At 38.8% G+C, this 27,126-nt stretch overlaps 1 protein-coding gene across 2 annotated transcripts in view; it reads left to right on the top strand.

Annotated features, from left to right (window-relative positions):
- The window catches only part of CXADR (coxsackie virus and adenovirus receptor), a 36,812-nt gene extending 11,980 nt beyond the window's left edge, over positions 1 to 24,832 (top strand). Inside the window, exons 2-8 of one of the 2 annotated variants that reach the window (XM_014938156.1) lie at positions 6,138 to 6,307; positions 6,976 to 7,180; positions 7,549 to 7,704; positions 8,414 to 8,536; positions 8,876 to 9,014; positions 9,386 to 9,572; positions 24,255 to 24,832. In XM_014938156.1, the coding sequence (XP_014793642.1) occupies positions 6,138 to 6,307; positions 6,976 to 7,180; positions 7,549 to 7,704; positions 8,414 to 8,536; positions 8,876 to 9,014; positions 9,386 to 9,572; positions 24,255 to 24,296 (1,022 nt within the window). In that variant the 3' untranslated portion in view covers positions 24,297 to 24,832. Of the gene's footprint in view, positions 1 to 6,137; positions 6,308 to 6,975; positions 7,181 to 7,548; positions 7,705 to 8,413; positions 8,537 to 8,875; positions 9,015 to 9,385; positions 13,719 to 24,254 lie in introns of those variants that run through there. The other variant, XM_014938155.1, reaches the window with a different exon arrangement.
- Positions 24,833 to 27,126: the final 2,294 nt, after the last annotated feature.

The raw sequence follows: 27,126 nt of genomic DNA, 5'->3' as shown, positions 1-27,126 counted from the left end.
TCTCTGAACTCAACTGTTACCCTCTGTATAGAATCATAGAATCGTCCAGGCCAGAAGGGACCTCTAAAGGTCATCTAGTTGGACCTCCCAGCAGTCAGCAGGGACACCCCCAACTGGAATGCAGAAGCAGTCTGTGCTTCTTTGCACTTGTGCTCCTTAGTGACTGCCATTTCAGACATGAGTTTGAACCTGGCAGCAGTCCTGCTGTCTTGGTGCACCTCTCCTCCTGCCTCTTGGTGTGTGTCGGTCACCATACCTTCTGATGTTCCAGCTGATGGTGTTTCTCCCCTCTTACCCATTTAGGGAGGGATTGTGTCTGTTGGGTTACGCAGCGCTTCTGTAACATAGCACTCTCTGATGCCAGAAACATGAATGCCAATTTTTAATCTACACCTACATTGGTGTAAGCCAGCAATCCAGAATTTCAGTGTATCCTGAACTTTTTTCATTTAAATAAGAAAATACTAAATGTACAAGTACTTTAATCTAATGAAGATTTGCCTTCTGTTATTTGTTAGTATATATCACGGCTCTGTTTGTATCTGTTGGAATGGAGGAAGCTTTGCTCCATTTTAATTTTCTGTCTGCCATCTGTGTTAAAGATTCTCTTATGCTATAAAAGAGTTTTCATTGAATTCTGTCAAACATTTCATTTTCCCTAGATTTTTCTTAAAAATATTAACAATGTAATTTGCTAAGGTGTGTTCCACTTCCGTGGTTTTGAAGATATGCCCAGGTATTCAGAAGGAAATACAGTTTCTCTCAAGACAGTATGGTGGTTTGCACTCTTTCAGAAATCATGTGAAAAACTTGTTCAGTCATGCAGATAAAGTTTTCAGTGTTCTTCAGGGTCAATTTCCTAGAGAAAGAGTACTTTATTCTACATTTAGAAACTTACATCTGAATGCTTAGAATCCAAAATGTGTATTGACCTCTTACCTTCCAATATAAACTTTTATAAAGGATAATACTTACTATTCTGCATTGAGGAATGGTACTTGTCTCTTCTCACCCAGTCATAAAGGTTCACTCTGCTGTTTGCCCCCTCTGTTCTCCTTTCAAAATATTTGGAGAACATTATACATGCATTTGGACCAATTGCACTTGTGTTGATTGTTTTCAGTTGTTTGTTGAGAATCAGTCACATGCTTCTGAGTCTGTTTGCTGTGCTTTGTTTGCCACAATTAAAAATTTGGTACGTTGATGCTAAACATATTTTAATGCTAAGCATCTTTTAATACCGGGAAAACTGACTTGAGGAACCCTCATCATTCTGGTGTGTTTAGACAAATCTCAAAAAGGTCTGAAATCTTATCCATAAAACCCTGCTAACCAAAACAAATACAGATCTTCACTCAGCTTGATAAAATGTCTGCCTGTCACGTCCTAGCAGTTGGATGCCACAGTTGATCCACTCATGTTTTGAGGAATATACTAGCGGAGTGAAAAGAAATGGAATCTTCCTGATTTGAGTGGAAGCTGAAGGAGGCAAGGCTTGGGAAAGCTTGGAGAAAATGTCATCTTGTCACTGTGTGCATTGGCTTCGTATAGATCTTTAATGCAGTTAAAGAATTGTTTGTGTTGGACATGACCTCAATCATCCAACCTGATCCAAGCAGAGTCAACACTGGGTACTTTGATCTCGTCTATGTCTAAAACCCCTGTCCTGTTTTCCTTTTTGATTCTTCACTGCTCATGTACTAGTAGGAGCTTTTCAGGTTGCACTGAAGTCCCCTGCTGCATTTAGTTTTGGTTGTGTTGTGACGTCCCTAGCAGGGACACTGCGTGCCTGGGTGATACTTCTTTATTCCTCCCTTGGTAGAATGTTCTCGCTTCCTCCACCTTAGGCAGAGCTGCTGATTGATCTGATTATTTTCCTGAGTGTTGGGATGTACTTTTCATGTGGTTAGAAGCAGTTGTGCCAGCTTTCTTGAGCTCTTTTGCCTTTCAGGACTGGGTCCCACAGAATTCTACCTACTGAATTAGCCAGCCTGCCCTGCTGAAGTACGGGGTCTGAACTGGATGTGCCTTCCTCACTCCTCTCGGGATTTTAAACTCCACTACTTCGTGGTCACTACTGTCAAGGCTGCTGTTGATCCCATCCCCTTTTTTCTGTTGAAAGCAATTCCAATAAAGTATCAAATGGTTGACCCATCTAGCATCTGTTTTTCTGTGAGGTCTTCCAGAAGCCTGCTAGGTTGTGTGTGTCCTGCTTGTTTCTTGCCCTTCCAGTAGGTGTCAGGGAGATTAAAGTGTCCCACAATAACCAGTCTTTGTGAGTTTAAAGACTTCATGGAATTGCTGAAGTAAACTTTTATCTGCTTTCTTACCCTGATCAGATGATTTGTAACAAACTTTGACCATGATGTTTCCCATACAGACCTCTCCTTCAACCAGCCTGTTGTCCATCCTGTAGAACAGCTTCTGTTTTCTGGTTGCTCCTTCAGGTAGAGGGCAATTCACACACTGTTCTTTCTTAAAAAGCTTCGATGCATCCATGACAAAGCTGCAGTCATCGTGTGCTATCCCACGTCTCTGTTACTCCAGTGTCATAGTTCTGGGTACGGATACTTGGGGTGGTTCCCCTTTCACCATGTTTTACCATTGCCAAGGTCTCTCTTCCTCCCACCAACCTGACCCATGTACTTAACATGTCTGAGTCTCTGTTCCCTCAACTGCAAAATTCCATCACTGTTCCCTGGTACACCTCTCATTTAAGGTGTTTGTCACTAGTTGTGATGAGGATCTTCCTAACCTGCATTGCCAAGTGGATTCCACCTCTAACTCAGCAGCCCTTATTTCTCAGGGGTATTTGTGGCCGTAAAAATTAAAACACTGCCTGCACTGCCAGTCCTGCAGTGAGTAGCTAACTCGTAGGATGCTTTTCCACGAGCCTTTTCCTGTTCACGTGAAAGAGCAAGGAGAACAAATGTCATCTGGGGTCCCATGTCCTTCTTTGCCCCTGGAGTTTTCTAGTTTACGCTTGATTTGCTCCATGTCCCCTTTGTTAATAGCACGGGTGCCTACGTGAGTAGGTGATAGTAATAGTTGGGGGGGAAGGCAACAGTGGCGCTAATAATACAAAGTAGTAGTTTAATAGTTCATAGTCCAAGGGTCAGTGGGCCCTTGGCAAACTCTCTAACACACTGAATCTGGCCAAACCGCCTTCACCAGCATATCTGGCAGCAGATGTGCATGTCTCCTCTGCAGAAAGGAATCTCCAACTAGTATTACCTGCCACTCCCTCAAATTGCTAATGCTTAATTCAGAGCTGGCTAGCTCTGACACCTATCTTAATTGAGATGCTCGCTGCTTCTGCTTGTCATTGTAATGTTGGGGGTGGGGGGGAAAGTGAGAAAATGGAAAACAGCTTTATATGCTTGTGCTCTTGGCATAAGAAAGAGGTAGCGAAGCACCAGTATAACAAAAATGAGGTGTTGGGAAACGTGCAGTAAGAAGGGAATAGAGATTTATGAAAAATCTCTGTGACAGAAGGCTTAGCCCAATGTTTGGGTACCTCTGATAGCAGCTAATGTGTGCTGCAAGCTCCACATGCAGGAACGATTGTTGAGAGCTATCCTGAGGTTCACCTGCTTCATCTTCCACTGACAGGTTTACATGCAGTCAATGTGCATGAACGTACTACCCACACTTTGAAAGTTTTATTTTTTGTAACAATCTTCTATGTTGGATAAATTTCGGACAAGTCACTGTAGATTGTTGGGTTCTTCTTTTATCTGGCTTATGGTTACTATGCTGTTTGATATATTTTGGATCGGAGAAGTGAGTGCTGTAGTAGAAGCTGAGACTGAAGTGTTTGCAATTTGTGGCTTTTAAAGCACTTTAAAGTGGTAGGCGGGACTATTGGAGCCTAGTTTCCTAGGAGTGTATCTCTGAATTGTAGTACAGCCAGCTTCCAACATAATTTTTCTTCCCTATTCCCCATGTCCCTTTCTCAGTGTTCTGCCATCTGAATGAGAAACAGTTTGTGTAATGTCCACTCTGAAATTATGCTCACATGGGGTTGTCTGGCAATGAAGAGGCAAGAGATAATTGAAGACTCTAATGCTTCTTAGCTATGTCAGAACAAATAAATAACTTGAAGGATTTCTCGTTGCACTGGACTGTTATTTCTGCTCTTTGTTTGAAATTGTCAAAGAAATAAACAAGGGCAGAAGAGTGAGATAAATAAAACATTGATTGTACAAGTTTAGAACATTGTTTACAAAATTAGCCAAAAAAAATCAACATATGCATACTCATCTGTCCAGTTTGTTTTGGTCATGTTGTGTGTTTCAGCAGGTACCAACTAAAAATCAGGGGTTTTATACTTTTTAGTAGTACAGATAGCATAGCATCTCCAAGTGAAGAATTCTGTTACCTACTACCCACCGTGAAGAGGCAGATGTCATTGTGTTCCTCTTACCTGAATGACCGAGTGCTTTGTGAAATCCTCAGCAGGTCCCCTTGTGGGGAGGGTAAAGCAAATTTGTGTGTTCTGTGGCCATCTGTTGAGGAACTTCAAATGGCAAAGTAACTTGCTGGGGATGCTGTCACAGAGCAGCAGTATTGCTTCAGCGATTAACTCTGATTTCAGAATGAAAGCTTTTGATTTCCTGGGTTATAGATTTGAGGGCATTAGTTGCTCAGATATTTTTACTGTGGTCAAAAAAGAGGTGATACAAACCTGTTAGAATTATCTTTGAAAAGATGTATGCAGGTTGGTAGCACCTCAATCTCTTTTATATCTCAAATTGATGTTTCTTGGTTTGGTGTGTGGGTTTTTTTGTGTTTGTGTATTTATTTTTTTCTGGAATGAAGGTAATGCCATGCAAAGTAATACTGTGAATGGTAGGAAGCAAAACAATCCTACCTGTTTTGTAACTGTATCTTTGTAATTAGCAATTGTGAAGGTAATTTCTTGCAGGCTTTTGTCTGATATTTAGTATGTCAGGTGCTTTCTCTTTCTAAACTTTTTTTACCTGTTAAAGATTTTTTTGTTTTGACATCAGAAAGATAATCCAAAGACTTGATACAAAGCAATGTTTTAGTAAGGGAGAAGGAAGGCTTTTTTAGTCTGACCTACTGCAGAAATGCTCTACAGCTTCTCTACTATGTGAAGAATTGCAAGTTAGCTAATAACTTGAGCTAGTGCAGAAGATTCTACAGGTGCACCAAAACCATTGATCTGTCTTCACGCTTGCCACTCTTCTTGTGGGTTTGCATCTGTTGTAGCTGTGGTGACATCTGTGGGACTCTCTAGCTGTGACGGGCAGCAACCTACACACATAAAATGACTGTGAAAATCTGAGCTTGGTACCCAGCAGCGTGGGCAGAACAGAGGATGTACAAACGCCAAACTAGTTTCCATAACAAGCAAAGGGAACTTTCTGTGTCCTGGCTGCGATGTATGGATGTATGGGTCTGTACACTTGATGAGGGAAGCCTGTTTGTTGTAAAATGGGGGGACTCTTGCCTCAGGCCCTTTGAGTAAGTCTGTTTGTGTCACTCTGTAGGTTCTTTTTCAGGGTTGAATTGAGGCAAATTTGTTGTTTGGGAATGTGTTTTGCTTAGAGGCATGCAGATAAGGATTACAGAGACTTTTTTGAGCAGTCAGACAAGCAGAAAAGGCAAACAAATGTAAAAAAAAACTAATTGAGTTTTTTTAGAGGATTCATTTGTCCACTCCCTGTAGATAGAAGACCCCTTAGATTAAGTTACCCAATTCTGCCTTAAGATATAACCGAGGACTTCACAACAACTCTGTCCATTGCTGTTCCGTGCTTTCATTCTACTGTGAGGGAGCAGTGTTAAGGTGATTATCTGATAACTTCAGGAACCTGCTGCTGAAAATCTTTGGATTTGGCTTCATAAGGGACTTGAATTGTATAAAAAAAGGGCATGGATTGAACGATGTAACTGCCTGTTGGATATGATTCCAAATGAACAGTACGTGACTTTGGATTGTGTTGAGTAGCCTACTGCGCAGGATCTCTTAAGTGGTGACAACTCTGACTAATGGCATGATTTCTATACAGGAAAAGTATATGAGGGATTTGAATATATAAAAGTATATAATAGAACATGGTGAAAGCTGCATGTGAAATGTTTTCAAAGCATAAAATATGTTTTTATAGGTCTAACAAGAAGCCTAAGTATAACTTCAGTTGAACAACCAATGGTTGAAAAAGCACAAGGAGATAAAGTTACGCTGCCATGTACTTTTGTACTCTCAGAAGAAGATGAAGGCCCACTAGATATTGAGTGGGTATTGATACCAGCAGATAATCAGAAGAAGGAACAAATAGTAAGTAGAGACTTTTTTAGATGGTGTTAATTCAGTTGAGTAGGTCAATGTATGAACTCTGTTACTGACTTTTTAAACTTCCATCTTTTCCGGTCGGGATGCTTGTGATCTTAAATTAGTTTGAAGCACCAGTCATATGAAATATAGTGGAAGTTTTGGAATAGCAGATTAAGTATGAAATGTCAAGAAATCTGTCACTATAAACTTGTCTTCTAAAGAAGAATTCTCAAACTAAATACGCTTCAGTTCCAGAAAACAACTATGCTATTGTACCTGCATTATTTTACTGACTGAAAACTGATTTATGAGGATTTAATTTTAAATATATTAACTCTTTTAGTTATTAACCCTTCTGTTTCTTTGTAAGCCCTGTCAATAAGAGGACTCCTTTTAGTAGACAGGTTTTACAGAATGAAATTAGAGCAATGTTAAACAGTTTTCCTTTAGTTAGAAGTGAATGCTGATATATTGCTACTTGGACAAGTGTTTGGTTAGAGTATTTATTAGAGTACTCTGTGTGGTGATATTTTAAAGATTGAGATATTTGGCTATGTCATGCTTCTGGGATTACTTTAAACAGTAGAAAAAACTGTCAGTCTGAAGATACCAAACTATTTTGAATGTTTACATGCCAAGTGGATTTCTGAATCCTGTTTCTTTTTTTATAGATAATTATGTATGCTGTGGACAGGATTTATAATCGCTATTATCCCGCTATGACTGGGCGAATGCAGTTTACTAATCCTGATCCCAGATCTGGTGATGGTTCATTGGATATCCTGAATTTAAAGGCATCAGACACTGGCACGTATCAGTGCAAAGTGAAGAAGGCGCCTGGAGTTCAAAGCCAAAAAATACAGTTGACTGTACTTGGTAAGATAATGTTTTTCTTGAATTTTCAGTGGCATTTTTTTGTGTTCATTCCATTCTATCGTTGATGTCTAAAATCAAAACTTAGGTATGGCAAAGTCATACTGAATCTATGATGATGCATCCATTATTCATGCTTTGGGAAGGGTGGACATCATTCTGTTCTAGGGGATGAAGGGAATATTATTCAGAATAATGATCATTTTAAAAAACTCTATGCCTGGCTTGTATTTCATAGAAAATCTTTCCATGCGTAGAAATGGTTTGTTGCACAAGCTGTGTCTCTAGCAAAATGGTCTGACCTACTATACCGTAACTGGTAAGCATTTTGATTATGGCTGTCATTAATTCAATGATACTTTGTTTATTAGTAAAGCCAGCAAGAACTAAATGTTCCATTGAAGGACCACAGGAGATTGGAAAAGACGTTACCTTGAAATGTGCATCACAAGAAGGATCCCCACTTTTGTCTTATGACTGGAGGAGAGTGTCTGGCAGACAGGAACTTCCTGCTACTTCCATGCTGAGTACTGTCAAACTTTATTTATCATTCTTAAATATTTAAGAAAGATTGCATTTATATTTTTGGCTTACCTTGACTTGTGTGATGCTTTGTTCCTATGATGTAGTCTTTTGCAGTGCTGATGGCAAATCTAGTGGCAATTAAAGCGTGCAAGCCAATTGAAGTTCATATTACAGAATCTCACGAAGGTAGCTGTCAATGGCACTGAAAGCCTCGGGGAAATACTGTGTTTTCACTGATTTGTCTCCTGTGCTGTCAGCATTGCTTGACTTAATTGGTGACCCATTGGAGTGCGTTGTTCAGGTTAGATCCACCTCATGGGGGATCCCACCTCATGGGTTCTGCAGGCATCTGAGCTGGTTTTGTAGAATCAGTTTAGGCAGAAAGGAGGTGGTACTTCTGGGATGTAGTTAATCTTCTGTATTTTAGAATTCTGTGTAAGGATGAGAGAATTGGCCGTTCTAAGCATCTGTTTCTATCTGTCGACAGAGCAGTTAGTCTGTAGGCTTAATATTAAAGTAAAATGCTGTGGAATAAATTTCTAACAAGGTAAAAGGCTCATAAGTAATTGTATTTTGCAGTACGATAGACTTTCATTTTTATTTTTAATATGGCATTTTTTTAGTTAATCCAGCACGTAGATGAAATAATAATTCTGTTGTATTGAATTAAACTTGGGAAAATGGTAAACCTGTACCTTTTGTTGTTTGTAGATAAAAATACAGGGGAGCTTCTGTTGAAAAATGCCTCTCAAGACTACTCTGGTACATACAGTTGCGTTGCCTCAAACAGAGTTGGCACAGATGAATGTTCTGTTGAGCTGCATGTCACCCCTCGTAAGTGTTTGCTGTGTAACGGTCACATAGTGTTTTGTGTATTAAAACTGAATAATGTTGTTTCTCCAAGCTCCGAAAAGGTTAAAAAAAACCCCACCATGCTGTATCTGGTGGGTACCACTTCAAGTCTTTACTTCCCAAAATGTTGCTTTTTATGTAGAAAGCTGTAAAGCTTATTGTTGTTTTAAATGCCTGTGATTGAAGCATACTTTCTGTGATTCAGTGATACACTATTAACCTGGATCATGTGGAAACATAGTGTTTTTAATGTTGAGTTAAGAGAAGTTGATCATATAAATTTGACACATAACAAACAGTATTGTTATTTATCTATTCTAGCTATAAATACAGCTGGTATAATTGCTGGAGCTATTATAGGAACTCTGCTGGGTGTTTCTGTACTGGCTTTTCTTGTCTTCTGTTGCTGTAAGAAACACAGAGAGAAGAAATACGAGAAAGAAGTACATCATGATATCAGGTAACGACGTATCTCTAGTTTCAGAGCATTATTATTTGAAGATTAACTTTTAAATGTGTATTTCTGCAAGTAAGATACTTAACAGTTGCGATTTCTGTCTTAATCTGGAAAGCTTATTAACATACTAACAGCTTGTCAGAGAACTTTGTTTTGAATATGGTGTAGGTAGTTATGTCTAAATCAGTGTAGATTTTAAAGGCAATGAGGTCTTTAATTTCTTTTTAATTAATACATGAGCCTCTTGGCTACTGTGTCAAAATAAAAAGAAAAAACCTGAGAATTTGTTTTGTAAGCTCCCACATTGTAATAGTGACTGAACTACTGAACTCTTGTTCTGCAACTGTTTTTTTTGTTTTTTTTTTTTATTCCAGAGAAGATGTTCCACCTCCAAAAAGTCGCAGTTCAACAGCCCGCAGCTACATAGGCAGCAATCGTTCTTCTCTGGGTTCAATGTCTCCCTCAAATATGGAAGGATATACCAAAACTCCATATAGCCAAGTCCCAAGTGAAGACTTTGAACGTCCTCCTGGTCAAAATGCAAACTTTGCACCTTCAAAGGTAGCTGCACCTAATTTAAGTAGAATGGGAGCTGTTCCTGTGATGATTCCAGCACAAAGCAAAGATGGGTCCATAGTATAAAATATTAATTTAAATGCTGTTTTTTACGTGTTCATTGTAAGTATTAGAGAGAACTACTGTGTTCCATCCCTCATTTAAACAATGGCATGCAATTTTCCTTGAAGAAACTGAACGAGTTATTGTGAAAGCCACCAATTCTCACTTTTAATTTTAAACTTACTAGTATATGACAGTTGAACTATTTGCTAAAAGCATTGAAGTTCCTAAATATCGGACACTGAAGGTATTTGGACCTCTGGTAGGTTGCTGAAGAGACACTGTCAGCTAATGTGCAGTTCTGAATATGTAACAGTGAGACATAAGTGAGAAATAACAAAAGCATTTCATATGTAGACCATGAAGTTTCTCAGAGTTTCTAAAACTTTATCCTCGATTTTGGAATACAGAAATATTTGAACTTTACCACTAAAAGATGTAGTTACAAGGGGCTGCAATACTGAGGATGACTTTGAATTCTGTTCAAACTATTTATGCAGTTCTTTAACCTGGTAATGATTGTTTGGAGCACATCTTGAGCTCTTATTTCAGGGCTACCAGTTATTTGATTGGTTCAATTAATTTAATGAGTCTATTCTGAATTTAAAATTTCAGTGAGTGGAAATGTGACAGGAGACCTTGCAAGCTCTTTGAAACATGATTTTTGCTGTAATAACTAGTTGTAGTCATGTCAGATAACTCAATACGCATGTTGTCTGATGCAAGAGGTCCTATGGGATTGTTGGTACTGGTACCTAAGCTTTAAAATCTATAGATCAACTGTTACTGTCACAGTAAGAATGAATATGTATCTTTATACAGGTTTTAAGTTAATTATACCTTGCATTTTCCAAAGCCTGTTTAGATTCTAAGGCAGTTACTTTTTTCCAAACTGATTACCTAGAAGCTCCATGGAGTTTTAATGAATGCCATTAAGTAACTGGTATTTGATATCTGTCCTCTTGCTCTAACATGACTGTGGAAACATCTTTTCCTCCATACACATGTAAGCAGTAGTTAGCCTTTACTTAAGATGCTAATATATTTCTGTATGAATTTGCAAGGAGTTTAAAGCTCATTTCTCCTGGCCTCTTCAGCAGCACTAAATATTATGAGCAGACATTTAGACTTTTAAGAGCAAGAGTTTTATGCAGTCAGAATCTGAGAGGAAATAGTTGTCCAGAATTGTTGATACAAATCTCCTGTTTCAAGATCAAAACCCCTTCTTCCCTGTTTTGCAAACTTAAAGCATTACAGGAGGAACAGAACAATTCCTTATCTTAATTTCACACATAAGTAAGGACTTTCGATAGCTTCTGATAACTGATACATACCTGTGGAAGCTGGATTTACACCTTAGTGCAGTTTGAATCTCGGTGGATTTTTTTTTTTCTTGCTTCCCATTTTCTACTTTCTTCTTCATCCTGTGCTGGGGGGCATGGAGTGGGAGGGAGTAGTCCCTTCAGTTTATTCTAGCTGTAGATGTTAAACTGCAAGGTATTTTGGAAAACTCTAAAAGCATGTAGTATGTGACACTGATGTTGATGAAGGAAATATCTGAACAGCCTGTTGAAAGATGTTAGAGGATTATTTGTATGTAGCAACAGTGTGAGAGAAAACACTTCCCCAGAGTTCTAGGTTTAGTGTCTGCTTTTTTGTAGCTGCTTTTAGATCTGTGATAAATTCTTTGGCTTACTAAATGTTTGTCCTATCTGTAGTTAGGAGCACAATTTTGACTGGCACTATTAATGTAAAGAACATACCCTTCATACTGAATTTAGAAACTTGAATGACTATTAAGTATTCTAGACTTACAGTTTTACGTATTTGGGACTTTTTTAGATTGTAAACTGATACTGTTAGAGATCAGACTTTTTTATCTTTCATGTGTGCCTTGTCAATAAACTTTGCCTGATTGTAACTTAAGTTTTTATGAAATTTCTGGTGCCTAAACTTACTGTTTGAACAGGTGCTTAGATGATGGTACAGTTCTTAAAACACGACACTGTGATCTGATTTCTTGATTCTTATGTACTACTTATACCTCTTCATGCCTATTTTTGGATGTGACTTCAATGTCTCTCTCTGTATTGCTCTGTATTTCAAAATGTCAGTTACTCCTTCAATTGCTAATTATAATCTAAGTGTTTATATTCCTGAAAACTTCAGTTGTTGTACCAAGAGATGGGTGATTGACTTTTTATTTGTGTGGTAAATAATAGGTTTAGTAACTGTGCCAAACATATGCTTATGAAGAACAATAGATGAGGAGACATTGTCTTGCATCCGATTATTGTGATAGAAGAGACTTCCAAGACTTTAATCATACACTGATTGTCTACCTTGAAACTAAAGCCTTCCTTAAATAAAACGGTGTAGTTTTTATAAATACAAGTTGAATACAAAACTAAACTGAATCACACACTGAGAGAGAGCTATAAACCTAAGCAACCAGGCATTGAATCTGCTGAATTTGGTTCTTAGCCATCTGTGGACATACGTGAGATTAGATGTGGCTTTTGGGGTTTGTTTGTTTGTTTTCGGTTTTAGGTTTTTGGTTTTTTTTTTTTTTTTTGCTTTGGCCTGAGACCCTGTACTTAGAGTCAGGTAAGCCCTAGGACACTCAAGAAGAGAAAACTATCTCACTAAAGCATACAGAACAGAGTTTACACGTGCTTAATGCTCTGTCAGCTTGTACAAAATAATAAATGGACAGAACAGAAGGACAGCATGATGTGCCCTCAGAGCCTAGCTGTTAGGCTTAGCAGCCTTGACAGTGTCTGTCTATTTATGTAATTGCATGGAAAATAAAATAAATAGAATCTGACATAGTCCTTATCTGAAATAAAGAACCTCTGACTTGGGGTAAACTTTGCCTCAAGTTGCTATCATCATGCCTTTCTGAATGGATGCAACACTACTATGAGAACATAATACTGCTATTATAAATTATTTCTTTCATCAATAGATTGTTCACTTACACTGGATTATGATTCTCAAAAGCAGCTACTGTAGTTTAGCAATGATTTCTAGCTGTGTAGGAGATGAACTGGTTAAACATGTGAGGTGTCCGATCTTACAGATAGCTCTGCTAACAGAACTCTTTTAGGAAGTAATGGCAGCTGATATACCAGTTAGAAGGTGGCATTTTTAATGTCTCATCTTATTAAAAAACAAAAGGGGGGGAGGGATACCATGATGTAAATACTCTTAAGTGAACTTGAGAAACCTCTAGTTAATGTCATGACTGTAAACTTGTCTGTTGAGGACTACTATGTATAAAAGAAACCCCTCAATTTTAGCATGGTGTGAATAAAGTGTTAGACTTGTAATACTGTAGAGGTTACGTAACACTTGTCCATACATTACAAGCATTTTCGTGAACTTTCTGACATGGATATTTAAAGATATTTGTGTGAAGTTTCCTTACCTAAAGATGAATACTTCTTCCAAAACTGTGTAGTGCACAGAAATGCCTTGTTGGAGGGGTAAAACATGACTTTTGAAAGAAATGTACAATGCATACATCTCTTTGCAACTCTGATAGTCGCATTAGTATTAGATGTATGCTTCCTGCTTAGTAGTACAAGTAAGACTTCTTCATTGCAAGTTTTTCTGTAATGCTGAATATTGTATATTGCTGGTTTCCATGATAAGCTTTTGGGTTTGTTCTTAACAGTGAATATTCTGGATCACTTCAGAGCTTTGTTCCAGTCTAATGACATAATACTATTTGTGTCACTTAAACCTTGTTGTATACACTTGATAGGTGCTTTTTGGGACCCTATGGTTATTGGTCCTCTAGCATTGAGGCACAGCTCAATTGAAACTGGAGCAATAATATTTCCTGGAATCCAAAATGTTACGATGTTACGTTACACTTCTCATGCACAAAGCATGGACTTGAATATTGATATGAATTTCAGTATGAGGTTTTATATTCACACTTCTGGGGGAATGGTATTTTAAAATACAAGTATTGTGGGTGAATTTGTAAAAAAAAAAAAAAAAAAAATCCAGAAATTTTAAAATGCTGTAGTTCCATGACAGACTTGTGTACTTTTTGAAATAAAACTGTTGGAGAAAACAGTAGTCTGTCTTTATTTTTAAGCAGCACTTGTGTATGGCTTCAGCTTTCTCTTTATGTAATTGGAAGTGAACTAATAAATATGGCTGTGTATACCATGCTGGCATTAATAATTTTATTTCTTGATTTTATTTTTTTCCCCCCATTAATTTTTAAGGCAAGTAAAACTTCAGATATTTTAAAACATGCACTTATTTGTGTTTTCTAATGGTAGATACACAAATGTGGTGATTAATTTTAAAAACATACTGGAGTGATCTCAACAGTTACTCTGACGCATAGGGCTGGAAAGGGACTTCTGATTAAATTTCATCCCCCTTTATTTTAGGTAGAACCAAAAATTCCTGAAACTGATAAATTCTTGTCTTTTAACATTCAAACAAGCAGGTTTACAGCACTTAAAGCATGTTGTTGCCTGGTTCTATACTGTCAGTTAAGGGGCATCTTTTTTGATTCAAATAAAGTTGACTTGAGATCCTCCTCACCCCTTGGCCTTGCAAACCAACTGGTTAGTGCCCTTGTAATTTTGCCAGATTAATGCAATTTCTCCAGTGTCATCTTGAGCACATGTTTAGTTTTAGGAAACACAGTCTGGCACAGTCTCTGTTTGCATTAATGGCACCTATATCATTGAAGGCCTAATTAGCTTACATTTCTTCATAATATATGCATATCTTTATATGTTCTAATGTATGCATATTCTCATATGTTAATGTATACTTGTGCCATGCCAGATGTTTCAGTCACTTCTTTGTGTATATATAAAAAACCTGTTTAACACACGTGTGGAAGCATATGAAGTTAAATGGAGTACTGGTGGAAAAATCTTTAGGAATTTTTTCTATTTCAAATTGAGATTTGTGCTTAAATGCAAAAGGGAATCTAATAAAAATGAAGATTGAGATTTGTCTGGACTCGTGGAGATCTAAGAAACCTTTCTATGCTATTTTAACATTAATGTCAAGACTTCTGTCCTTTCCTGAGGTGGCAGTTTTGTCACAGATGGCACTTGGGTGCCTCAGCTGCCCCAGGTCTTCTATTTGGAGATGAGGTGATTGTGAGTTAGAGAAGCTGAGTACCTCCAGCCTGTCTGTGGGAATTCCAGCAAATCAGCTAGTGTGTTCCAGAGGGTGGTCTGAAAGAATAGAGGCACTTGTGATGTGATAGTTCTACAAAAACTTTGTTGTCTTCATATGTATGTTAGACAATGCCTTGGATAAAGTTTGTGGTGTTTTTTTTTTTTTGTTTTGTTTTGAACATCTTAGATTTTGGACTTACTGTTTCTCCTTTCTGAGATGGAGCAGTGTGGGCTCTTTAAAGCTCTATGATAATGCTGATAGGCAATTAATTGTTAGACTGTTTTAGAAAACAGTTAATGCTAGTGACTTAGCTTTGCTTTCTTGTGTGTAAAATCCATAAAACAAAGCTAAAAGTTTGTGGAGAAAACAGCTGATCAAGGAGCAAAAGCAAGAGTAGAGTGAAGCTATGAATGGTGCCTACCTTTCCAAGTCTCAGCTTATTTTAAAATTACCTTTCACTTGTGGGGATGATTGTAGGTGGTTGCAGAACATAAACTTAATAATCTTGATATAAAAATAATGTGTACTTGAGTTATGATGATTCTGTTGCTTTTTTAAACTTGCTTTAGGCTTTTTGCAGAATGTTACAGGCTCAGCTATCAGGAGAAGAATATGAACCTTTAATTTTCTAAAATAACCACTCTAGCAGAAAACTGGCCTGGAGGATTGCATCCTCCCTGCTTTTGACTTCCATTCAAAGTCAAGTTTCTGAAAACAGGGATCCTTTAAGGATCCTTTGATTTTTCAGATTCTAAGTCAATGTTAGTGTGACCCTTGTAAGTTGGAGTTTTGAAAGACTTCAACTTTCAGGTGCTGAGGATTGCTCAGGTTGCTTTGAATATGCAAAGTTAATTGTGTTTAGTGGCAGCAGCTGCTAGCTTGGTCCTCATTGAAATTTACTCTTTTTTTGGTTTGTTTGGTGGTTTTTTTATTTATGTTTTTTTTAAATAGCATTGACCAGCTGAAGAACAGCTCTACCACATAATTCAGAAAACATTAAGAAAGTTATACAACTCCTGTAGAGGAGCCCTGTCTGATGTCAGGATTGTTAGATGGCGGGAGGGAGGGGAAGGGAGCAGCTCTATAAAGAAGTTGAACGTGTTGGTTACACAACTTGATTATGTAACAATTTAAAACCATGGCAATACTAGAAGAGATGTTAATATCTAAAAGCACATCGTTTTACCTTCAGTAATCTCATTTTTTTTTTCTTTGGGGGGAGAAACCTCCGGAGGCAGTGTGTCTGCTGGGAAGCGCAGGAGGCTGTGTGATGCATTGACAGTTGTCCCGCTTCTCAGGGCTGGAGGCTGCGGTTCTGCCAGCTGCAGGCAGGCAGGCTGGAAGCCAAGTGCTCTACCTGAAGGGTATCACGCTCTGTTTCCTGGAGTACTTCTCCAAATTGCAAAACAGGGAGTAGAGAACGGCCAGTCTGATCGGTTTGTGGGAGATTTTGTAGGAGGGATCTGTGTTTTGAAAACACAAATGAACCGCCCAACTTATTGAAACCTTTCCCTGCTCTGGTTTCCGGGAGCATCTGAGGTAGGGAGTTTCAGATAGTCTGCAAAACCTTTTTGCATTTAGAATTGCTTGTATACCTACAGCTGGCATATCTTAATTGCTTAAATTGCAGGGTCCTGTAGTCTTCCTACCATGGAATAATTTCTGCATGTGTTGGTTTTGGTTATATTATCACTAATAATACTGTATACAGAAATGGTCTGTAGATGAAAGTCTGAAGGTTCCAGACAGGGCAGAAGGTGACAGCATGGCTTCTTGGTGCTCTGTGCGCAGACATTTCCAGGGTTGCAGTGGGTACTGAGGTTGGGTAGCAACTCATTCAGAATGTGGTATCGAGGAATACTAAATCAGATGGTAAAGAGCTATAAAAGTAATTTAGTACCATTAGTATAATGGCTTCCAATTATGTCAGTTCTGCAAATTACATTCTGTGTGAATAGGAAAGAAACTTGAGGTTTTGTTTTTTGTGGCTGGTCACAAGTGAAGTAACGCCTTTTTCAGAGCTTATGACTTGGCCTGCTCTGTGATTCCTAAGTGAAACTATTATCCCATACAGGAATCTGAATCCTTATTTCATATCATGTGGTAATGTTTTACTTGTGGAACAGCAGTCAGGATTAGTAAAATTTCACAGAAGTTTGTGTGCAGCAGAGCATCTGTAAGGCCTCCGATTGTGACCATCAGCAGCAGTGACTCATAGATGACTCACTAGCCATCTCAACAGGTGGTGGTTCTGGGGAAACGTTGGACCAAGCCAAAACAAGTAAGCACAAGTAAAGGCACTTGTGCTGTGCCTTACTTAACTGTAGGAAATCAAGGTAAAATGATTAAGATTGCCATTTACTGCTGAATAACTCAGGAGGGAAACTGATACATTTAGATCAGAAATAAAGGCAACTGATGGTAATCCATAAAACTACTGAATTGCTTTTGACTGCTAAAGAAGATGACAACTCTGGGGCACAGCTGGTGGTTCGTGGAACATGTCAAAAAGCTTATGTTGTGGCTGCTAGCACTGAACTTCTTATCCAGATAAATAAAATGCCCTTCCATGTCACTTCCAATCCTGTAACTGTCAAGAGCAGAAACAGTTCATCTAAGCTGTAAGAGCTGTAAAATACAAAAGAAAGCTTACAATTACTATAATTTAACATTTCTTTCCCTGTTTCTTGGTACGCAGAAAAAATTACAACTTGCTAAAAGGACACAGCTTCAAATGAACTGTTAGATCTTGCCCTGGTTTTGTCCTTGCATTCTTGAATTCAATATGAAATTGCTTAAGAACTGCAATGTGTTTTGCTCTTGCTTCAGACTTGAGTTGTGGTTTGGGTGACCTCTTTAGGTAACCTATTTAATTTAATGACCTTGTATCCCTATTTAAGATGAGAGAACTTGCTGTGTTTAAAACACAGAACTTAAAAAAAAAAAAAAAAAAAAAAAAAAGCTGTGATCTCCCATACTGTCTCCAGCCCTGTTGGGTATTACTTTTCCTGGGCCTACAAAAAAAAAAAAAAAAAAAAAAAAAGGAAAAAAAAAGACATAAAAAAAAAAAAAAAAAAAAAAAGCAAGCTGTGATCTCCCATACTGTCTCCAGCCCACTTGAGAAAAAAAAAACAAAAACTTATGGCTAAATATGAGCGCTTTGTTTTGAAACAAAGCAATAAATTTTGTGTTTGGGAATATGGACCACCCTCTTGCAGCTGGGGTTCGGGCAGCCCGAGTCCCCTTCTGCAGCTCAACATGACCTGGTGGCTCTGCGGTAGTTTGCAGGGACTTGCTAAGAAATGTTAGGTTTTCCAACAGAAAGCCAAATAACCTTCTTAGGTGCTGGAAAGTTATTTTCTTATTGTTTGCTTAGGGAAATAATTTAGCTAAGAAAATGGTTCTTATAGTCTTCATCAGTTAAGATGTTTTCTGTATAAACTCTTACAAAAAGCTGTGAACTGTACAGAGGTCACTAAAGGAAATGTACCACTGAGGTATGAATGTAGTTTCTGATCGGCTTTACCAGTTATGGTGAGGAACACTGTATTTATATTACCTTTATACACACTGTTGCTAGGCTGAAAGTATATACTTCTACATCCCTTTCATTTGCCAAAAAAACCCCACAACTGGACCCTGATTGAGTCTTACGGATCAGAGCTTAGACTTGGTCATTAAGATGTCCCTTTTCCTCAGACTGAAGTTAAGGTCACTAGTAGTGTTTCTTCATTTGCAGCTCACACAGTAAAAAAAAATAAATCCTTAGATACATCATAATTGTATCTGTTGGTTTTCTTTTAGGAGCAAGACAATGAAAATTGTGATTCTTGTACAGATAACGTATGGTTCTGATCGCGCTAGACTTGCATACTTGAAAGGCATTGAAGTTCTAAACATCAATTACGTGTTTTTAAAATCAAGGCTATGTTGCTACTTGAAGTATTTTAGGTGTATTATTTAAATATGATATATGCATATCAATGTGATTCTTTTTAATAGCGCATGAACTGGGTGGGCAGGCAGGAATCTCAGACAACCCACTAAAATCCTTTATTTCTAGATGAAAGAGCTGGAAGGGGTGTTTAGAGCCTTTATGCTCAACAGTCCTTTTTTCTTGCCTGAATTAGCATAATTTCCCTGCCCCTGGTGTTACCTGGGCAGCTAGGATTTTAATCAGCACTCCGAGCGGGGTATCCAACTAACTGCCAGTGAAAATTGGGTCATTGTATTACACATGTGAATTTTATTCTGACAACATCCCCTGTCTGCGCCAGCCGTATTAACTAGTTAACTTGCTGCCAGCTTTATGGTTTGTACGTGGGGGGAAAGTTGCTGAATGTGGACGGGAGCTTAGGTCGTCTTCCATGCTCAACGTGGCTAACAGAAAATCACTCACCTACAACAGCAACAATTATAAAAGAATCCCAAGGCAAGGGAGTTTGATTAATGAAGTGAAGGATTAGAGTTGATGTCTTGGCTCTGTCATGACTCAGCTGGGTGATTTGTTTGGTTGGTTTTATTTCAAACGGTGGCATCCTCTCCTTATTCCTTGGCTTTCACATCTGTTAGAATGGAGGTGGTTTTGTTGACTTCTAGGGAGTTTTGGAACTCGAGTTTCCTGTGACACTGTCATTTTTTTTTAAAGCTGTCCTTGGTGAGTCTTTTCACTCTTCACCAGCTGCCCATGTAGTATTTACTTTCTTTTCTGTCATAATCACAGAGAATTTTCAAATGTGTGTGTTTAAAGATAGCTTGGCCAGAACATCTGTGGTTGTCTCTGTCTCCTGCTGTTTCCTGTTTTTTAATACTATCCTGACAACAGTCACTCTCCCAGTACTTCTAGCACTACCTGGGTATTTCAAGGTACAGTAAAAATAATAGTAGGGCAGATCTCAGTCGGCAGCTTCTTGAGGGTGAAACATCTCCCCCAAAGCCCACTGCTGATGCAAGGGGAAATGTGTTTCCTCTGGAGGCTTTGTCAGAGATCCCAGCTTGGATGCCTGCTTGGCATCACCTCAGAAGGAGTCAGCTTCTCTCTCCTTCCGCTCAATGGCGTGTAGGACACCTGGGCTGGTGTCCCTTGTCACTCAGCTGGGCCACTCGGCACTCCCTCAACACCCTGTTGTTCTCTGCTCCTCAAGTGCTAACGTGTTGGGAAGTATTCTCAGGGTAAGGGAGTTCATCCTAGTTATTTGCAAATACAGAATCAAGATGTATTGAGTACTTTGCTTCATCTTTTCTGATATTGGAAGTACCTAGCTGTGTATGCTGACACTGCCAGGCTGAGATTCGTAAACAGAGACATAAAACTCCTTGTCGTCAGCAACAAATTACTTTTTTTTTTTTTTCAGTACAACTTTCCTCTGCCTACAGCTTCCCTCTTACATTCGTGGCTGACCTTTTTTCTATTACATGCCGCCTTTTTTCTTTCTGATTGCTGGATTTATTTCACCACTGAAACAAGATGCATTTTTAGACAGTTTTTCCCTTTTTTTTTTTGAGTATAGTATGTTGCTATTGAACATGCTTTTGTGGAAAGTCATTCCTTTTACTGATCTTTTCTGTCGTCAGAAATAACCGCTTTATTCATTTATCTCTGGTTTAGGCATTAGGCACTTTAAACTAAATACCCCATATATGGTATTTTAGACTGGTCCCTGCTTTTTCAGCTTAAAAGTAATAATGTATGGTTGCAAGTAACTGGGGCGACAGCAGTTTCTCATTAATTGCAAGATCCAAAAGAGTTACCACATCTTGTTTATAAGTTACAACGCTGGTGGGTGGATTACTTTTTTTTTTTTTCTGTATCACAGCTGCATGAATAACCTGTAGCTGCATGTTAGGGTTCACTTGCCAGACTGTGTTTTTATTTGGTTTGTTTTGGTAGGGATTTACTTAAATGAGAAGGAAAGAAGAGGAAAATTAAGAGTGAAAGTATGAGGACAGTGCAGGCAAGGGAGAACGTATTATGTTGCATTTGTTCCCTTTTGCCTTTCCAGCTCATTTAAGCATATGATTTTAAAAAACTTCTGCTTTTCCAAACAACAGAGGGATCCAAAGCTCTCACGCCGTCCTAGCTCATCTCTGTGTGCCGTATAGCAGATTTTTTCTCTTCAGAAGTAGGGTATGTATGTTAGGCCCTCTATGTTAGGGAGGATTATGAGTGTGTGGAACTAACCGAGGGCAATGGTAGAGTTGAGTGCCTATGGGTAAGAATCAGGGGGAGGGCAAGCAAGGCTGATGTTGTGGTGGGAGTCTGTTACAGACCACCCAACCAGGATGTAGAGGTAGATGGAAATGTTCTACAAGCAGCTGGCAGAGGTATCAAGATCGCTTGCCCTTGTCCTGGTGGGAGACTTCAACCTACCAGATATCAGCTGGGCACACAATACAGCTGAGAGGGAACAGTCTAGAAGGTTCCTGGAGTGTGTCGAGGATAACTTCTGACACAGCTAGTGAGGGAGCCGACTAGGGAGGGAGCACTGCTAGATCTGCTGTTTGTAAATAGAGAAGGACTTGGGGATGTGATGGTTGGAGGCCATATGGGGCAAAGTGGCCATGAAATGATAGTTTTTGATTCTCAGGGAGGTGAGAAGGGGAACCAGCAGGACTGCCATCATGGACTTCCGGAGGGCAGACTTTGGTCTTTTCAAGAGTCTGCTTGACAGAGTCCCCGGTGGGGCAGCCCTGAAGGGCAAAGGAGTCCAGGAAGGCTGGATGTTTTTCAAGGAGGAAGTCTTAAAAGCGCAGGAGCAGGCCATTCCTCTGCGCAGTAAAGCAAGCCGTTGGGGGAAGAGACCAGCCTGGCTGAACAAAGAGATAGGGTCACAGCTCAGGGAAAAAAAGAGAGTTTATGGCCTTTGGAAAAAGGGGCAGGCCACGCAGGAAGATTATAAAGGTGTAGCAAAGTTATGTAGTGAAAAGATTAGAAAAGGCCCTGTGTACCCAGACCCCTGAGCTGGTAGATAAGGACAGGGAGTAGAACGAAGCCCCTGTAATCCAAAGGGAGGTGGTGAGGAACTTGCTCCAGCACCTAGACACAAACAAGTCTATGGGCCCAGATGGGATTCACCCAAGGGTACTGGGGGAGCTGATGGAAGTGCTTGAGGAGCTGCTCTCCATCATTTACCAGCAGTCCTGGCAAAATGGGGAGGTCCCAGCCGACTGGCGTCTAGCAAATGTGACGACCACCCACAAGAAGGGTCGGAAGGATGATCCAGTGAACTACAGGCCGGCGAGTCTCAGCTCGGTGCTTGGGAAGGTCATGGAACAGATCATCCTGAGTGCCATTATGCAGCGCATGATGGACGCTCAGGTGATCAGGCCCAGCCAGCATGGGTTCATGAGGGGCAGGACCTGCTTGCAAACCTCCAAGTCACAGGAGATAGAACAAGGGGAAATGGCCTCAAGTTGTGCCAGGGGAGGTTTAGATTGGATATTAGGAAACATTTCTTCACCGAAAGGGTTATCAAGCATTGGAATAGGCTGTCCAGGGAAGTGGTTGAGGCACCATCCCTGGAGGTGTTCAAAAAATGGGTAGACATGGTCCTCAGGAATATGGTTTAGTAATTTTTATTTCCTATTTCTTATTTATTTTTTTGTCAGAGTTAGGTTGATGGTTGGACTAGCTGATCTTTAAGGTCCCTTCCAACCTAGACGATTCTACAATTCTATGTTAATTGGCTCTTGTCTCCCTTGGAAAGGGAGTGAGTGGGATGTGCTTGATGGAGAGCCATCGTTCCCTGGGCCCCTGCTCGCCTGCCTGCCTTAGCCCAGAGAACAGCTGAATTTATAAACGTTTTGGTCTGCAAGAGCTCTGTCTCTTCAGGCTTTCCCAATAGAACGGGATAGGATGAACTGTGAGGGGAGCAGTTTAGTCTTTATTTAGAAAGCATATGTTTACTAATTGTTAACTAGTTATCAGTTTGAGAACTATTAATGCAAGAGGTCAGAAATAGGAGTGCTGTGCTAGCTGTGGGGCAAAGACAGGAATACATGCAGAAAGGAGACTTCTCGCCTCAGTGTTTAGTCCCAATTAATACACCTCTTAACACAGTATCAATTAATTTGATCAAATACAATTTCTGGCTGATACTGGGATTCTTGTTCATGTCATACTAGAGCTGAAGGTAAATGTATTAGGTTAGAGTGGAAAATAAGTTCCGGGAGAAAAAAAGCTGCCAAAATCTTCCAGGATGGAGAAAATGTTAGATAACTGATCCCGAAAATACACTTTTACACTATTATGTCCCTTAAAAGAATATAAAAAAAAATATATATAAAAAATAGCCAGAATGAAGTTGTAAAACAAATTCTTACGCTAGATAATAGCTTTAAACAGAAGGTAAATGTGGTGATTTAATGGCAAGAGGTACTTGGTACTGGTTTGAATTATGCTTCCAAGCATGGTTTTGTGAAGGTACTTGATTATTTTTGCTGTCATGTGCAGCTGGAAGATTTTATTTGATGTGTAATTCTAATTGCAACGTGACAGTTTGCAGGGAAGAAAGTGAGATGCTGCTGAGGAAGCCTGAGTCAGTTTTTTAATTACTGGTCTTACGGAGAAACTATTGTGGCATTGAGGCATGTTGTAAAAATGTGTGAGGACTGGTATAATAATACAGAAGTCTGTAATAAGCTGAAATGGTGGAGTTAGAAAATTAGATGTTTCCAGTAAATGCAATATATCCATGCACGTTTGTGCATTATTAATTAGGATGAGTTATTTTCTATTAGGAATATTAATTTCATGTTTGGAAAATTAATATTAGTGACAGCAGAGTATAGGCAGCATATAGAAAAGGCAGTTTTGCATCATGGAGTGGTAGCAAAAATGCTTAGTTATCATTTTTCTTACAATATCAGTCTCGGAATATTGAGTCAAAGAATACAAAGCTGATAAAGAACTGTGACTGGAATAATGAATTGTTTTTCACTAACTTTCTACAAGGAAGTATCTCCAGAAAAAAAGTCAACAAAAATAGTCAAGGAATTAGAACTGACTTTTAAGGAAACAGTGAAACAACAAAGTACACTGATCGGAACGAGTCCCATGATTCTTGGAGAAGACTGAGTTTTTATTGTAGTAAACAACAAAACTGTGTAGTTCTTTGATAATTCACATGACTGGTATGAAACAGGAGAGAGACATCTAAGCAGACTTTAACAGACACTTTAAAAATTGATGGCAGTAGGTATGCGCTGGGAAATCCACGAGCATTATCAAATAACCTAAGTGAAGATACTGAAAATTTGCTATTAAGTTAAGCTTACAATCATTTTAAGTCGACTGATAAATGGAGTCAATTTGCTACACAAACTGCACTGATTCTTTGCAAGACTCTAATCTGAATGACCATAACTTGGGTGATGATTGGAATCATGCATTTAATTACTCTATATTACAGCATCTAGAATCTTTGTAATATAGATTAATGATATTCTTTCTTTTTATAGCATGACATCGCACACAAGATTGGTGACATAACAGTGGTATAAACATGAAGAAACAGGCATCATGTTTTGCATGAATTTCAAGTGTGGTGAAACTGAAGTACATTATGAAATGAAGTGCTGTTTTTTTACCTGTTCTCACTTTAGATTCAAGATTGTTAAGTAGGCTGTATTCAATTTTGTAAGTACCAAATTTTTTCTTTTATGTTTTTTAATACAAAGTTTACAAGGTGACTACCAACGTTTTTCTTGCTAGTTGTGTAGTTTGAAAAGCGTGCACAATCACTCCTCTCTGCCCCACCACCACGGAGATTCAAAAGCTCATGAGGTTAACAAAATCAACTCAGGTAGTAGGAAATATAGCCTTAAGCAGTGGGGCATTGAAAAAGACTGTAATCTAAAGTAGAGTAGTTGTGTTTTTTCCTAACTTTCTGATCTGCTGATTCGATAGGAAGTGTGTCATCTATTTGATGCTGTAGTGATACCAAGGAGGTCTTACAAACCGTCTGTGAAATGCGCTGTATTTTAAGATTGTATATATTTTGTAACACTTAATAAAAAGTTCTTGGAGTTACAGTTAACACACGCTTCAGCATAATCTGTTAATGCAGGTGTTGTGGTAACTCATGTCTGTACACTGCCTCATTCCTCTGCTCCCCAGTTTACTTGGCAGGAAACCAGAGGAAGAAGAGCACGATCTTTAAACCAGGCTACTTAAAGGGTCCTTGATGCCTCCTGCGGCATGGAGGTTTTGGGGATTCACTTCCTAATGAAAACATTTATCCACCTAACCACATAAGGATGAGACCACTGTAGACTGGTCCTGTGGATGGGAGCTTAGTAATTAATTTTTGCAGCCTGGTACCCTGCTGGTGCTCAGGCATTTTTGATAACTCGTTATCTGTCACAGTCTGCATAAATCAGAGCACAGTGAAGGACACCCCAGCATTTAGGAACTAACAGCAAGTGTATGCAAACTTCAGCCTGTCTTTGATAACTACATCTTTCTGTGCTCTTGAGAAATACTGGATGTACGTGCATGTGCTGGTTTTTTTTTACTATTGTAAAGATGTAGATACTAATTTAAAGCCTAATCCAGTGACATCTGCTATGCTGTGCTCTGAAGGCAACCACACAATCCATTCATGAAACTGGTGGTTATAATCATGATAAAATGTTACTTATTAATTTATTTTGCTTCTGTTATTGAGGAGCGCAGCTAATGCTAATTCTAGAATAGACTCAAACTCAGATACTTTTCACCAAAAGTTCCATATAATTGGTTTTGTCATTGTACATGAAAAAAACAAGTAAAACCATCTAAGAAAATAGTAATATCTTCATGAGAAAAATGAGTGGAGGGTTTCTAAATTTCACATGTTTAAGTAGCCAGTTTAAAAAAAAAAAAAAGTTCCAAATCAAAGTTCAATATTACAATTACAGAAAAGATAGTTTGCCTTTAAGAAGCACTTGTTTTTATTCAAAAGCATTGCATTCCTCATTCTCCCCTTTGCCTCCATGCTGCCTAAACTTGTCTGTGTGTGAATCTGGCAAGTAATTAATCAGGGTAAAATTCCATTGGGATCAGTATGAAAGCTGCCTGGTCAAGAAGCAGCAACTGCCTGTTTAGTATATGTTCCGTAAGGTAATGATTTATAGATATAACTTATCTTTTTTGTGACAATGTGCTTCATAGAGATGTATAAGTGTCTTTTTTTTTTCCCCCTAATGATCACCATCATCTAAGTGCTTAATTGCTGGTGGTTTAGGAAGGGAGGAGACAGTTAGGAATTACTGTGCGAGCTTACAGTGTTGTTTAAAAAATAAGTTTTGTAGAGGAACTCTTTTGCAGAAAAATCTGCAAAACTTGATGCACCGAAGTATGTTCTTGAAGGAATAAGTGAAATAAACTTTTTTGTACTCAAATTCCTACCTAAATTAACTTTTAATGTGTATATATTTTAAGTAAAGTCTGTAACAGATGCTGTCATTGAAGTTAAATGTGTGTCCATTTTGCAAAGAAATCTGCATATAGTTTTCCTTCAAGAAACTTGTAACTGGACAACTACTTTGTCATCTGTCTAATGATTTGCTTGGCCAATATATATGGTCTTGCCAGATGTCCTGATATGAATATTGAGTCTTTTGAAAGGTACTGTGTGTTGGGTATTTACTCCAGAAGTCTGCCTCAGTGAGGTTACCAAGTGTTGTAAATACTACGTTGCTGTGGCGTAAGCAAGGGTACAGGTTTGAAAGCTTGTCTAATGCCACCTAGAAAGTCTGAAGATAGAGTCTGACTCTCAGTCTGCTTTCTGCTGCCTTTCTCAGGCTTGGAAGATACAATAATGAAGCCTAGAGATCATGCCTGTACATTAGATTATCGTGACCAGGTGGCTGTTTAGGACTGATTGTAGATGTCAGGAAGCATTTTTACTTGGTTATAGATTAATTTTTCAACCATTTATCCTTTGTATCTGATATGCAGAATAGCTTGGTCATGCATCGTCAGACGGTGGAAAACACCCTGGCTCTTGTGCCAACACCATTAAATGAGAAGAAGTAGTGCGTTTCACATACCTTAACATCTTGCCAGGGCTTGCTTTTCACAGGAAAGTTCAAGCAGCTGCCTATTTGGTAATTGCTTTTGTCCACACCCAAAAATATCTCATCTGATGTTTTCTATGTAAGCTAACTGGCCTGGACCTGGAGAGGCAGACGAAGCCTAAATGTCACCGATACTCGGTAGCCTGCATCTTTACTGCAAAACAGATAAACTAACTTGCTGTGCTTTCCCACCATCCCTGCATAATGTGGTGTTCTATCAAATGGGAACTGTTAGATCGAGCTGATACCTTCCTCCATTTAGTTCAAACCA

Source organism: Calidris pugnax, unplaced genomic scaffold (assembly GCF_001431845.1).
Source record: "Calidris pugnax isolate Ruff unplaced genomic scaffold, ASM143184v1 scaffold25, whole genome shotgun sequence".
In the NCBI taxonomy this organism is placed as follows: domain Eukaryota; kingdom Metazoa; phylum Chordata; class Aves; order Charadriiformes; family Scolopacidae; genus Calidris; species Calidris pugnax.
The sequence above is the reverse complement of the archived record's forward strand: the minus strand, read 5'-3'. Positions and strand labels throughout refer to the sequence as shown.